Source organism: Diadema setosum, chromosome 11 (assembly GCF_964275005.1).
Source record: "Diadema setosum chromosome 11, eeDiaSeto1, whole genome shotgun sequence".
In the NCBI taxonomy this organism is placed as follows: Eukaryota; Metazoa; Echinodermata; class Echinoidea; order Diadematoida; family Diadematidae; genus Diadema; species Diadema setosum.
The window spans coordinates 8138172-8151356 of record NC_092695.1 but is presented as its reverse complement, the minus strand read 5'-3'; the positions used below and the strand labels follow the sequence as shown (position 1 = coordinate 8151356).

Below are 13185 nucleotides of genomic sequence, written 5' to 3'. Positions count from 1 at the left end.
ACGTAGCAAAATCATCAAGAAGTACAGCTGCGACTCGTGATGTCATCAACATGAATGTTAAAATCTCCACACACCATAACGTGACCAGGGTAAGTAGCCAACTCTTCAAGGAATGTTGAAAACTCATGAAAAAGGTTAGTAATTGTGGAGCACGATCTGTTTGTTGTCATTTGCGGCCTATACAATATCATCACTACCAGACTCACAGATGAATTAACACTCTAAAGAACAGGTAAATGTCAAATCCATAATTTCAAAAGACTCGAATACTTTGGATTTGTTGAAAACAAGTTTGAAGGACTTACGGAGGCAAATACCAAGGCCACCTCCTTTCCTGTTTTATTCTTGGCACATGGTGCAGCCTATAATCGGGTGGTGCATTCAGTATTTCTGCAATGGTGTGGTCATCTCGATGATCCCCTGACATCCATGTTTCTGTGACGACAATAATCAAGTTTTCTCTCCGTCATCACATCACAGAACTGGAGGTGGTTTTACCTTGTGGCAGCATGGCAAATATGGTAAAGATTGTGCAGTTGAAATGCTGCTCTCTTCAGACGCTATGACAGAAGACTGAGTAATGAGTGTTGTTGCTTTCCGCTTTTTCCCACGTCTCGTTTTCTTTTTGTACGAGATACAAAGAGAGGTGAGAGTTCTTCATAATGTAGGGGGAAGTCATTGATAACATGTCTCTTTAGAGGTCGATATCACATACAACTTCTGTCTTGGATAAGTATATGTCACATGGTCTCCGATGTCTTTAGTTTGCGTGCCTTGACCTCTGCACGAGTCCTCAACAGGCCCTGGGTTAGGATTTATGTCGCCATCACAAAGAATGGAGTTTCGCAAACAAGCATCAGACTTGGGGGTATATAGTAGTAAATCTCACCTCCACAGAGTTTACTTGTAAGTTTCACTGCCCGAGAATGTGTCCACTTCACTGGTGTATGGGTGTACTGAGATTGTCTCTGTTGAGACCAGCAATCTGAAGTACACCCATTCAGCAGGTACATGCCAAGGAGCAGAACAAGGGTTGAATACTAAAATGACTCCATTGTCTCAGTACAGTGTAACTGCTTCAGTGGATGATCACAATAGGATTCCAGACTAGTTCAGTCAGGCTTGAGTAATCAGCGATGGGTATGCCCGTGAAGAAGCTGTTACATGGCTGTGCTTGACCGAAGTAGACTCATGGTATGGCAAAAAAATATGAAGTCCACAGACATGACAGGTACATCCTTAGAAATCGCATCAAGAGTCTAGCGTGATCCAAATGCCTTGCCAAGAATATTGGTGGGATTGGTGTAGTTTTGAAGCCATGGCCAAGATAATAGCTCAAGACATCAGAACAAAATATGGGAGCAGATGTGAGGAGATGCTCATATAGGCTGAACGCTCACTTTTACCTTTTACCTGATCAGTTTTTCACAGAAACATCAGTCAAACTACCTAAGATCAGAGCACACAATCCAGACAATGTTGATACAAAATAGCTCACAATGGAATTTCATGTCAAGAAAGCGTGTTTTCTGAGGTAAAAATCAGAAAATAATCAGAAAATAAGCTCAAAAACGTACGTTGCGCACTCCCCAAGTGTTCGTCAATAAACGAAAGGTCACCGTTAAACGAATACCTGTTATTATAGCAGTGTCATTTTTGGCGATTATAATTACTGCAATAACTAGGTCTACAGTGTATAGAAGTTAAGCCCAAGCCCTCTGCCCGTATCGCACTGTTCCAGTGTGGCTGGTCTACTATAGGATTCGCCTTCAAAACCCTTTTATATAGGTTTTCCCATCCATTTTCGCACTTTTGTCATTCAATTTCAAATATTTATTATTCAGTTTCGTCCCGAGAAGCACATGGAACGCAAATCCTAACTTCAATTTAGTCAGTTGTCATTGTAATTCGTTTTTCGTCAAACATTTTCGAAGACATGGCATTCAAAATCGTCAATTGTCATTCAAATTCATCCCTCCCGCTGACGGATCGCAGAATGTGAAGATCAAATTCGTTTTTGTTCACACAATTTCATGAATTTTTCATTCAAATTAGCCAGATGTTGTCGATTCTTTATTTTGAGGGTGAACCAACTTTAAGCCGACATATTTTTACTTTCTCTCGTAAATTGTATTGTTACACATTATTCCCAAACCATTTACTTAGACAATACACACGAAAAACATGGCTGCCAACCAAAATCGCCAGAGAAGACCATACAATCGTGTGTCTAATCAAGACAGGAATAGCATGAAGCAAACTTTGAATTTCGTACCCTGGAAAGCAGCAAACATAATCATGTTATTCCTTCTTTGACATTAAACAGGCTACAATTCTACACTTAAATTTTTGTCTTTAATCATGTTTGCCTAGAAACCGTTTTTCGGTGTTTTTATATGCGAGACGGTACGTCTGTTTGTATCAGTGTGTACTCGGATTGCTTGTGTGTGTGTCTGTATCTGTGGTTCTGTGTGTGTGTGGGGGGGGGGGGAGGGGGACAATAAAGTGTATGTTAACTCCTGAATGTAAAATGTGAACGGTTACAGAAGAAATACATGAATGACTGGGAAATCACACCGGATAGAGATACGAGACGAATATGAATGAAAATTTAGCGAAAATGGTTGACAAAAGACGAAATCGATCCTGCTGTTTTGAGTGCTGCGAGTGAGACTGACGAATTTGAACTGTAAATGACGAAAATGTATGCCAAATGGCTAAATTGAATGGACTTTATTTGAAAATGAACGACGAAAGACGAATTTGAAAATGAACGACGAAAGACGAATTTGAGAATAAGATTGGCCTATTCCCGACATCCCGCGACGAAGTTGAAGTAAAAATTTGTGAAATTGAATGAAAAAACAAGTTTGAAAATGAATGGGAAAACCTATATAATGATGTGCTTTACACACGGACACACGCGCACACATGTTAATATAGACTCACCCACACAAGTAGTCATTTATTTTTTGTTAGAAAAAAAAACACGATACAGAAACAAAACATCTCATTCCACTTTCCACGAGGACTTTCTTGTTGATGGATAAATATCTTGTCCACTGACTTTAATCAAAGCAGTGAATTAAACCATTAATCTCTTGATAACGGCAGTGGCAAGGAAGGCAATGCGACAATAGAAACATAGATGCAGAAATGTGAATTATTATGACCTGTTGAAAAATTAAAACGCCAACAAGATTTGAACGTAAGACATCAAAGATAAGAAAAAAAAACACAAAAAATACATTTTCTACTACGAGTCTATAATTAGCTTTAAATGATAATCTCTGTTCACCGATGGTGAATGCACGTCAATGAAAGGGAGTAATGATATTAATGATGTGAAAATAAAGCAAAAAAAATCCTATTTACTATTTGAATGGTAATGTAAATTCCTGAATCAAAATGAATATCAGTTGTATTGAATAGTTCTTTGAACAGTCGTTGCATCTTATACTGTAATATGATATCGTCGGCGCCGGGGGTCATTATCCGAACCGTGTAGTATAGCCAATTTTTTTTAGGTCAGTAAAAGAACGATATTATGCGGCTATTGGGATATCGTTTCACATATTGTCAAATTTCAGTTTCTAATTCGATGTAATTTGTGTGTGATTATCACTTTATGGAGTCCTGTCATTTTATTTTGTTCATTTCCCAATAGCCGCAAATATCGTTCTTTTAGGCAAAAATTGCATATACCTCGGTTCGGATGACCGCCGACGACATAAAATGAGGCGATATATGCGCGAAAATATGTAATCATTACGAGGCTTTCTCCCAGCTGCATTTGCATTAACGTTGTATTGTGGTCATGCGTTCTGTGATACATTCTTCCTAGATTTGACATACTATTATAGGTTTTCCCGGTCACTTTCATACTTTTGTCATTCAAGTTCCTGTTCCGAGCATTCGATTTCACCCATTCCACGTTCGCAGCACTGAATCAGCAATCAAATTCAAACTCCGGTCATTCGAATTCACTATCGGAGCATTCAAATTCATTGTCGGAGCATTCAAATTTACGAGAGGAGCAGGCATTTCAGCAATGAGCATTCAAATTTATGTCAAGCTGTCGACGGAATCTCGTCGGTCATTCAAATTCGTGAATAGGCAACGGTGTGAATTCTAAATAACTGTATTCAATTTAAAGGAAGAACTGAATTTAGTTAGTTTGGTGCCGTGTATGTGTGTCATTTTCATTTAGCATTGAATAAATTGGATTTTGCAGTAGAGGACCACCTGTTCATTGAAAATTTGAACTCGGGCTTCACGAAGAGGAAGATACAGGCACATGTCCCTCGGATAGGACATAAAAACGGAGGTCCTTTAAAAGATCCCATTTCATTTATTCATCACAAAGAGCTGGGTGTTTAACCCGGTGAAGTGGTCCCACCTTACATCCAACTGGACCTCATGGAAGACCAGTTATTGCAGCCGTCTTCTTAGATGGAAAATGAAACAAAGAAACAAACAAACAGGCACTGTAAAGGTCTACAGACATACAGACGAGCATGATACGGAAGGTTGGTTGACACCTTCGGGAAAAAAAAAATCGACTACATTGAAACTGATAACATGAACATTGTATACGTCTTGTTTGTTGTTTATTGCTATCTTATTGATTACTTTTGCCGGACTATGTGAGGTCATTGTGTGCAGCGTGTGGTGTGTCAGTTTGTCTTTAAACTGATGCATTGCCATTATTGTGGTTGGTGTTTGGGCCTTGTCAGCATGCAGTATCATCAAGAAATATGATTAGATTGTCGTGTTGTTTGGATGCACTGCTGATTGGACCTTACAATTTACAATTTTTTGAGATGAACAAGAAAGAATACATGAACAGAGAACAATGTAAAACATTTAAACAATCATGATTACATTATATGCAAGCCTTCATTGGTTGTGTATGCCATTTCTCCTTTCTTAAAAAAATCTACTCCATTTTCCTTGTTAAATTGATTGCACGAAGTAGGAAATTGATCGCCTGAAAATGAAAATGAACGCTCCAAACAAGCTCATCGTGACTATCACATGACTATCTCGTGAATTTGAATGCACGAGTAGGAAATGCAATGCTCGCATTTGGAAATTGAACGCCCGAACGTGAATTTGATTTGACGAGAACGAAATAGAACGCCCATAAATGAAATTGATCGCTCGGATTCTGAATTTGAATGCCCGAATATTTTCGAGTGCGTGCGCTGTGTGAATTTGAATGCACATTAAATGAATTTGAATGACAAAAGTATGAAATTGACCGTGAAAACCTATATTACATGTACAGTACTTCATGTTCGACTTTTGTGATTTTGTTTCTTTTTCTACAGATTCAAGATCTGGAGTTGTCCTTTAAAAGTTTAGATGGCGATTCTCAAGAACAATCCTCAGTGTGGGAAGAATTGACCAAGTGGGTATTCACTATGCCACGTCTTTCGAACTTCAGCATAACATGCCCCTGCCTGGAAGGTACTTTTTTCTCAACAGTCGTCGCCTCCGCATCAGCTTGTCAGGTATTATCACCTTAGGCTATATTATGTTTGATTTGAATTTGGGGGCCTCTATTATGAACATTGATGTTTCTGCATCTTTGTTTCGATTTGATTGGTTCTGTTGACATTTTATGAGTAGAATGTACTTTCTTTTGCAATATCAATGATTGCTACATTTCACATTGTAAGATTTGCTAAGTATAGCTCTCCTTTATGTACATGAATCTCAACCTGCTGCCATAAAAAGTGACATTTTTAGATGTTTTACACAACATTCAAAACTGTAATGTGTGTGAAAACAAGAATTAGCAATGATTTTATTATTTTTTTTGCTGCAAATGAGATCATCGTATACTGCATTTCGTAGCGATACGCATTATGAATATCATAATATTATGAAATGGATGATACGTGTGAACCACTTTTACAAATCTGATGTCTTCTGCAGCTTATCGTCGTGGAGAGCTTATTTGACACCATAGCCCAGCTGATGTTACGATCCTGTTTAAGTCCGATGCCATTTATTGTCTCGATTATTGTGATTATCTTTTCAATCCACACGGGACGATCATTGTTTCACATTCGTTTTATAATCTAAGATTGCTACAATATTAGTTGCACGACGCTAGGCTGTGCTTATAAATGCGGGGTTAGTTTCTTCTTTGTTATACCTAGCTCTTGCATAATGAATGGCTAGTATAAAGACCCCTAGCCCAGGTTTACTTGTGGATTGGGATTGACCTGAACAACACTGAATGTATAACTCCCTTACTCTACATGCTCTATGGAAAATTTTCTCACAATCAGTGATGTGTTCGCTACTGAATGTGCGTAACGGCGAGATGATCCTCGCTCGAAATAAGAGAGTAAAATACTACTTTAATCGTGGAATGTCAATACGTATATATATTAAGTAAGCCAATTTTCAGTCAGTTATTCAGTCACTGTTGAAAAGAATCCTGGACACCGTAACCATGGATGCGGAAAACAATTGTCAAAATTGCAATGTAAAGTTCAATGCCATGCACAGGCAGACCGCTTTTTGAACCACTATAGATTTAGGCAAAACCCGCTTCATGCATTATACGCAATTGAAGGTATAAAAATCTAAATTTATTTCGTAATTCATTGCTATGTGGGAGTGAGAAAGTATAAAGTGATTTATTTGTTGTTGTTTCATGACTGATCTGATAATATGAATTATCGTCTGATCTTGGCATACGCCAATAGACATTTAATCGGTGTTATTCCGGGATACTGCATCGATGTTGGTTGGTGTACTTATATTCAATCGATCATTATTTCTATAATTGTATTGATGAATTCGATTGCTGTTTAATCGATGTTTTTATTTTGTTCCTTTCTTTGTAAATGGTGCTTTTCCATATAGCTTAAGGATATGACGGTTTACCCTGGTTTCTTCCAATGGATATTCACCATGCCAAGATTTTCGAGCTTCAGAGTGAACTGCTCCTACCTGGACTGTGGTGTCTTCAAAGAGGCTGCCGCCTCACCATCATCCTGTCAGGTATGTCAGCATGGACTATACATATTGTTATGATTAACATTTCCACATCGACCTCAGTCTCCTGCCATGTAATAGCTTCTTCAGTCCCCCTCCTCCAACATTAACTCTCTTCAATGTACAAGTATAACGGGATCAGCAAGTGATATTTTTTTTTTCTGCAATGTAGAGCGGTATGGCCCCTCATAATCGTAAACCGAATATGATACAAAAAATGAACCGAACGGACTTAGTATAATTATTATGAAAAAAAAAAATATTTTGTCGATGAAACGGTTTTGCACCGATTCATTTGATTGTTTCGTGCTCTTTATGTAGGAATAATGTTATCACTCCAGCCAAACACTACGGAGAACTACTTATTGATCTGTTACGGTCCCGCAGCTTTTATTCTTTAATCTATTTTTCCCGAGCTATTGCGTTATATATGTTTTGCTTCATGTTGAAAGTATAGGAAAGTAATCACTTAACAGTTGAAAAGGCAATGCATTAAAGTATATAATTATATACATATGCCCGTTCTTACAGTGTCAGTTGGCAATATGATTTATATTAACAGTAAAAATAATGTTCGCTGATCACCATATCGATAGGAAAAACAATGGCAACATTCTTAATCTATATAAGTCACATGCCATGCAGTCATTTCCTTGTTGAGTAATAACTCCCTTTAGTCGGAGAAATTTTATCTGTCTATGGGATTGATGTATCCAACTATACATTTTTCAATCACTGAATGTAAGCAGCACCAATGAAAACATTATGTCGATAGAAAGCAGATATTAAAAAAGAAAACAAAAAATTAGTTTGCAAACTTGAACAGCAAAGACCCTTCAGCGTTAAAATTATTTTTCCCTTGCACTAGTTACTTAATGAAATTAAAATGTGACTTTTTCATATTTTCTGAAAGAGCAGGTCTCCTACATTATACTAAAATGTGGGATCATAAAATGTACTACAAAGTGTGTTTTGGCACTTTTTTCAGAATAGTGTGATTAGGTGTGTCTTAGAGTCCCCTTTTTCATTACTTAAAAACCCTGTAGACACTCTTCGCTTTCAAATCGAATATCTTTAGAAAAGGTTATGCTACTGCATGGAAGTTGGCAAAAAATATATATCATGGAAAGAATGTGCTAATAAAGCATGCTTAATTTCAGCTTAATATGATATTCCCAGTTCACTATTTTTTGTTCCAGTGGTTTACATCCAGTTTTTGTCCCATTCATCACAAAGGGGGTTGCCCAGTTTGGTAAAGATTAATCGATTGAATAGATTGAATAGCCTCTTTTCTCAGTTCACACTTTTCCGGAGTGTGTGTTTCATTCAAATATTTAGATAGGTTAAGAGAGTTCAGTTGACTGCAATAGTGTAAAGAAGTACGAGAAAGAGTAAAAGAGAAATGTAAAGAGAAATGTTGCAGTAATCGATTGATAATAAATGTTCATGCCTGTAATAAGGTTTCCAGTGTTTCATACTTCACCGTGTGCGTGTGTGTGTGCACAACATTTAATCAATTATTGTCACTGTATTTTGTCTGTTTTTGTATTATATCTGTATTTAATCATGTATATTTATTTATGAACAATGCTTTTGTTTGTTTATTGTTATCTTCTTTCATCCAGATTGAAGATCTTAGGCTGTCTTTAGGCAGATGGGATGGAGGTCCTAAACGTCAATCCACGATAGGGGATGATTTGGCACACTGGGTATTCACTATGCCAAGTCTGTCAAGCTTCGGTCTGACTTGTGACTACCTGGACGGTGATTTCCTCGCAACAGCCATCGCCTCAGTATCATCGTGTCAGGTACGTTACTTTGGACCGTACACGACTTGAATTTTTGTGCAATGTGCATGTGCATCTGGATGGTGTTTTTAGATATGTGTTTGTTTTTCAGTTTATCATTGCTACTGGCGACAGTCCTTGTGCAAGTTAAATGCTATTTTCTTTTTTTTTACGTATAATTCAATGTGTAGTTCTTCATTCGCTCATTGTTATCAATCTGTTGCCTGATTTGAACAGTGTTTATTCACCCGTTTTTATTTCCATTATTAAAAGAACTCCTCCGAAGATTCCCATATCATTAATGATTTGAACATCTACAAATTGGTTATGCTGGGTACAAAGCTCCAGAATGGATAATGCTTTTAATAAGGAATAAGAATGTTTTCAAAATTCTCAACAGATAAGAGTGACAAAGAATGATGAAATAGCGAATTCACATTAGAATGCATTATTTAATACATAAGGAAGCAGTGCAAAAGAAAAAAAAAATACACATTAAAATCTGCACAGGTGAACATAAATCATGCAAGTGGTTGCCAATCTTGCCATGGAATTACACTTTGAATTTACTTGAAGTCTTGGTCCTCTGCGCCTTTATCCCTGTTCAGTTTTGTCGTGTGTAATTTGTTTTCAGTTTTTGGAGTATTGATCTCTTTACTCAAGTACCACAATAAATTCCACAAATGCAACAGGTTTCATAGTGAAGTGGCCACATCACTTCGCCTTCAATTCCCTAGCCTTTTCTTTTCTCGTAGATAACCACATGACAGTGGGACCATGAGGCACGTCGTTGGTTACGTGGTTCTTACAGCACAGGGTTAACCATCCCCGACCTGAAGTTATGAGATAATAACCGTATTCAATTGATTAATAATGTTAATGATCTCCATTGTCACTATCGCTCGTGTTTTATCAGTATCATTCTGGTAACTTTAAATATCATAGTATAATTTTTATGGTTTCCTTCAAACCCAATTGTCACTACCATTAGTGTTATCTTGCTCTTGTATTTATGACTATTATACCATTTATTTAAATCCGAATTAGTTTTCCCATGCAGTGGTTGCTTGATAGAATTAAAATTTGATTTGTTCATATTTTCTGAAAGAGCAAGTCTTCTTCTACATTATGCTAAAATTTGGTACCATAAAGTGAGCAAAGCGTGTGTTTTGGCACTTTTTTTCAGAATAGTGTGATTAGGTGCGTTTTAGAGTCCCTTTTCATTACTTAAAAACCCTATAGATACTCTTCACTTTCAACTCTAATATCTTTAGAAAAGGCTATGCTACTGCTTTGGAAGTTGGCAAAAAAAAAAAATCATTGACAGAATGTATTGATAAAGCATGATTAATTTCAGCTTAATATGATACTCCCAGTTCACTATTTTTGCTCCAGTGGTTTACATCCGGTTTTTGTCCCATTCATCACACAAGTTGTCCACTTTGGTAAAGATTAAGCGATTGAAAAGACCCTGTACTTCAGATCCTCTTTTCTCAGTTCACACTTTTTCGGAGTGTGTGTTTCATTCCAATATTTAGATAGTAAGTTGATTTGAGTTATACATCATTTTGAAGCTTAGAGTCTGATTTTTCCGAATATGCCCTAAACTAAAGATTCATGTCTGGTGACTTTTTTTTTTTTTTTTTTGGGGGGGGTGGTTGAGATGCAGGGTCACAATTGTAGAGGTCAGCCCCCTCCTCCATTTCGGGGGGGGGGGGGGATGTATCCCGGGATGTATCCCGGGATATATCTCTCCCCATCCCCCCTCCCCCCCCCCCCCCCCGATTTACGCCCATGGTATAGGACAATATCCGCCTCATCTTGTACACACAACACGATTCTCTCGTATACTGCGATAGTGTAGAGGAGTACAAGAAAGAGTAAAAGAGAAATGTAAAGAGAAATGTTGCTGTAATCGTCAATGCTCGTGCCTATTACGAGGTTTCCAGTCCTTCAGACTTCTCAGTGCGTGTGTGTCTGTTACTTTATTTTGTCTGTTTTTGTATTATATCTGTATGTATTCAATTATATTTATTTATGAACAATGTTTTTGATTGTTTGTTGTTATCTTCTTTCATCCAGATTGAAGATCTTAAGCTGTCTTTAGGCAGATGGGATGACGGTCCAAAACGTCAATCCACGATAGGGGATGAGTTGGCACACTGGGTATTCACTATGCCAAGTCTGTCAAGCTTCGGTCTGACTTGTGACTACCTGGACGGTGATTTCCTCGCAACAGCCATCGCCTCAGCATCATCATGTCAGGTACGTTACTTTGCACCGTACACGACTTGAATTCTTTCGTAACGTCAGTGCATGTGAATCTGAATGATATTTTTTAGGTATGTGTTTGTTTTTCAGTTTATCATCGCTACTGGCGACCGTCCTTGTGCAAATAAGATGATATTTGTTTATCGAAAAACTAAGTTAAACGGTAAACTCTTATCGATATCGATAATCATGGTTATTTCAGCTTTGGCGAAAGGGGGGCGCTGGTAGGGACGAAATTAGCTGCACGATTAGGACGTGGAGTTTGGCACGCAGTGCCATGCACTAGCCGCAGACGGAGCAAATAATTCAAAGTAAATCTTATAAGAAATAATATTGTCTCGTAACCTAACTTGTTCAAAATTGAATCTTATACAAATTAATGCACGTAAGCAGATAAAATGGTAGGCAGTTCCGGTATCTAGAATGCATGATAGGCCCTACAATTAAATCCCCACTATTATCATTACTAATACTACTGTTGTTATTATCATTATCATTTTCATCATGATTGACTGTCGCTAGGTTACATGAATTCATTATTTTGTTTTTGTTCATAATCTGATTCGTCCATTATTATGCAGATCAAAGATATCATACCGTATAGAATCTCATACAATGACCAAAAAAAATAATGAAAGCAAAGGTAATAATTATGCTACTGTTCTATAGATTATTTAGGACCCCATGGCAATTCCCTAATGTGCACGTTTTGCACGTAATTTGCATGTAGATGAAAATACGGATTGACTATCATGTATCACCTGCTTTCCTGCAGCCCCATCTTCTCATTGGTGAACAAAAACAGTGTTGATTTGTCATATCTGTTGTCACAAATGTACACATTAGTAGTTACTAATAAGTAAAGAATTTGTAATGCGCCATCGATCTAGTGGCCTATTCTGAGGCGCAGAGGGACATAATTATAAAGAGAATAACATACATTATATAGTTGTACATAAGAAGGTTGACGAAGAAGAAAGAGATATAAATATATACCCGATGAGCAATTCAATGATTATTCAACCAAAACAAGATGCGAACATATTATGACTTCAGAAGCTCTTTAAATGTTTCAAACTCTGCTGATCGGATCCACAGTGGAAGAGCGTTCCAGAGAGATGGGGCTGCAGAAACAAAGGCTCTTTCTCAGAGAGTCGAGATTGTCCTTTTAACTGTTAATTGTTTACTATTACATGAACGGAGATTTCTGCCAGGGACGTATTCTGAAACAAGGTTTTGCAAATATTTTGGAGATGAATGTGCTGCTTTCCATGTATGGAGAAGAATTTTAAACTCTATCCTCTTGGATACTGGTAGCCAGTGAAGATTTTTAAGAACTGGGGTAATGCTGCAGACGCGAGATGTTCCACTGAGGACCCGAGCAGCAGAGTTCTGAGCACGCTGTAGTTTGGCCAGTTGGTAAGATGGAGCCTTGAACAATAATGCATTTCCATAATCAATACGAGACAAAATATACGAATGAATAACAGAGGCTGCAACTTTGTGTAATAATGATTTCCTGATGCTGTGAATATTGCGTACTTGCAAATATACAGATCAGCATGTGTTTATATTAGTTACGTTCAGACGGGAGCCCTTAACCTCGAAGTTAGGAAACTTCGAGGTTAGAGCTTGTAGTTAGGGACCGTGAGGACGCACTCGTAGTTAGCAAACCTCGAGGTTTGCTCGATGTTTCGAGCCACGAGAAATCTTATGGTTAGCGCTCTAACCACGAGCCGCGGGGGGTCCCCACTCGTAGTTAAGCACCGTGTGCAGTGGCGTATCTAGGGGGGGGGGGCAAGGGGGTACGTGCCCCGGGCGCCACTCCTTGGGGCGCAAAAAAACGAGAAAAAAAACGAAGATGAAGAAGAACAAAAAAACGAAGAAGAAGAAGAAAAAAAAAAGAAAAGGAGAAGAAGACGGAAAAAAAAAAACTCGCCCGGAAAGGGGGGGGGGGGGGGGGGGGGAGGGAGAATGGTGGTGGTGGGGGGGGGGGGGCAGAAAACCAAATCAAACAAGATAAAAACAAAACATGATGATGACCCGGACAAAATGACAATGTTTATTGTGTTCACACAAAAATTCCATGTTCTGTGAGCTGAAATACAAA

General features: G+C 38.0%; 1 protein-coding gene across 1 annotated transcript in view; it reads left to right on the top strand.

Annotated features, from left to right (window-relative positions):
• LOC140234999 (uncharacterized) overlaps positions 1 to 12482 on the top strand; it is a 51137-nt gene extending 38655 nt beyond the window's left edge. The window contains exons 7-10 of the mRNA XM_072315034.1: positions 5334 to 5516; positions 8643 to 8825; positions 10887 to 11069; positions 12393 to 12482. Of these exons, the coding sequence (XP_072171135.1) occupies positions 5334 to 5516; positions 8643 to 8825; positions 10887 to 11069; positions 12393 to 12482 (639 nt within the window). The remainder of the gene's footprint in view (positions 1 to 5333; positions 5517 to 8642; positions 8826 to 10886; positions 11070 to 12392) is intronic.
• The last annotated feature ends 703 nt before the right edge of the window (positions 12483 to 13185 follow it).